Below are 1,060 nucleotides of genomic sequence, written 5' to 3' on the forward strand. Positions count from 1 at the left end.
GGTGAATGGATACAGCCCTTGTCCCTGGTTCCAGGCCCATTCTGTGGCAGTAGTACAGGCCACTTGCATTCTCCCTCTTTAGCTAAAGAAATCCTCATCTTTGGGAAGCAAAAATAGGAGCAAAGAGCAGCAGGGACAGGTCTTGCAGTTCATGTGCTGCTGCAAGGGAAGCCTTGGGCAACAGTGTGATAGAGGAGGCCCTTGTTCATGCTCTACTTTCACAGTCCTTATGAAGCAGCACTCTCTCTCTTTTCAGGGAATGCTAGTGTTGGGAGATTGATCTATCTACAGCACATATTGCACTCATTTACTATCACTCTCAGGGAGTATTTCAAGAAGTTAAAAGTGAAAGAAAGAAATTAATTTTAAGATGTGTTAGCATTGATTTTTTTTCCTATTAGCCTTCAGTTAAAACTACTTTTTTACCTTTGCAAGTCTCAGTCTTCATTTTGCTTCTAGGTGAGAAAGGAAATAAAAGTAAATGAATAGGTTTTAAAGCCTCTTGGAACTCTAAAAGTGCAAAAGCACAAAATAAAATGTTTCCAGCATATGGAACAGAAAAATGCTTTGTGTATTGCATAGGAAAAAAAAGTTATAAGGAACATGGACACAGAATGCTGCTCATCTGGTTACATGGTATATTGCTGGCTCATCAGAATCCTGTCAAACATATATATGAAGATCTGATGGAAACAGGATTTCAACGTTTAGCTGGTAAGTAGTTTTGTGATGTAGACAGCATATTGTAGTGTCCTCTGCACAAATACAGTGCAGTGCCGAGGTTCCTGCCCTGCTGGGGGAGATGTGTAGCTACAGCAGAGCTGGAGGACATTCTCTTCCTTCTGGGAATCTACCCTCAGTAGGGGTTGAGGTTGGGTGAGGAAGAGAGTTAAAGTCAGATTTGGCATTTCTGAAGGAAGAGAAAAATATGCAGACTCTGCTTTCCCTCCTTTGCTCGCAAACATGGTTAAAATGTGATCAGCTCTTCTTCAGTTACATTAGCGCTGACCTTGTAAAGAGCAGTGCCTTCAAGCAAGCGTTTCCTCCTCTTGCTTTACAG

At 41.7% G+C, this 1,060-nt stretch overlaps 1 protein-coding gene across 5 annotated transcripts in view; it reads left to right on the forward strand.

The window, feature by feature from the left end:
* Positions 1-1,060, forward strand: part of LOC112987059 (ankyrin repeat and death domain-containing protein 1B) — a 34,172-nt gene that overhangs the window by 30,269 nt on the left and 2,843 nt on the right. For all 5 annotated transcript variants that reach the window (XM_026106745.2, XM_026106744.2, XM_026106743.2 and 2 more), the window contains one exon: positions 583-714. In XM_026106745.2, coding sequence (XP_025962530.1) covers positions 583-714 — 132 coding nt within the window. The remainder of the gene's footprint in view (positions 1-582; positions 715-1,060) is intronic.

This window comes from Dromaius novaehollandiae, chromosome W (genome assembly GCF_036370855.1).
Source record: "Dromaius novaehollandiae isolate bDroNov1 chromosome W, bDroNov1.hap1, whole genome shotgun sequence".
In the NCBI taxonomy this organism is placed as follows: domain Eukaryota; kingdom Metazoa; phylum Chordata; class Aves; order Casuariiformes; family Dromaiidae; genus Dromaius; species Dromaius novaehollandiae.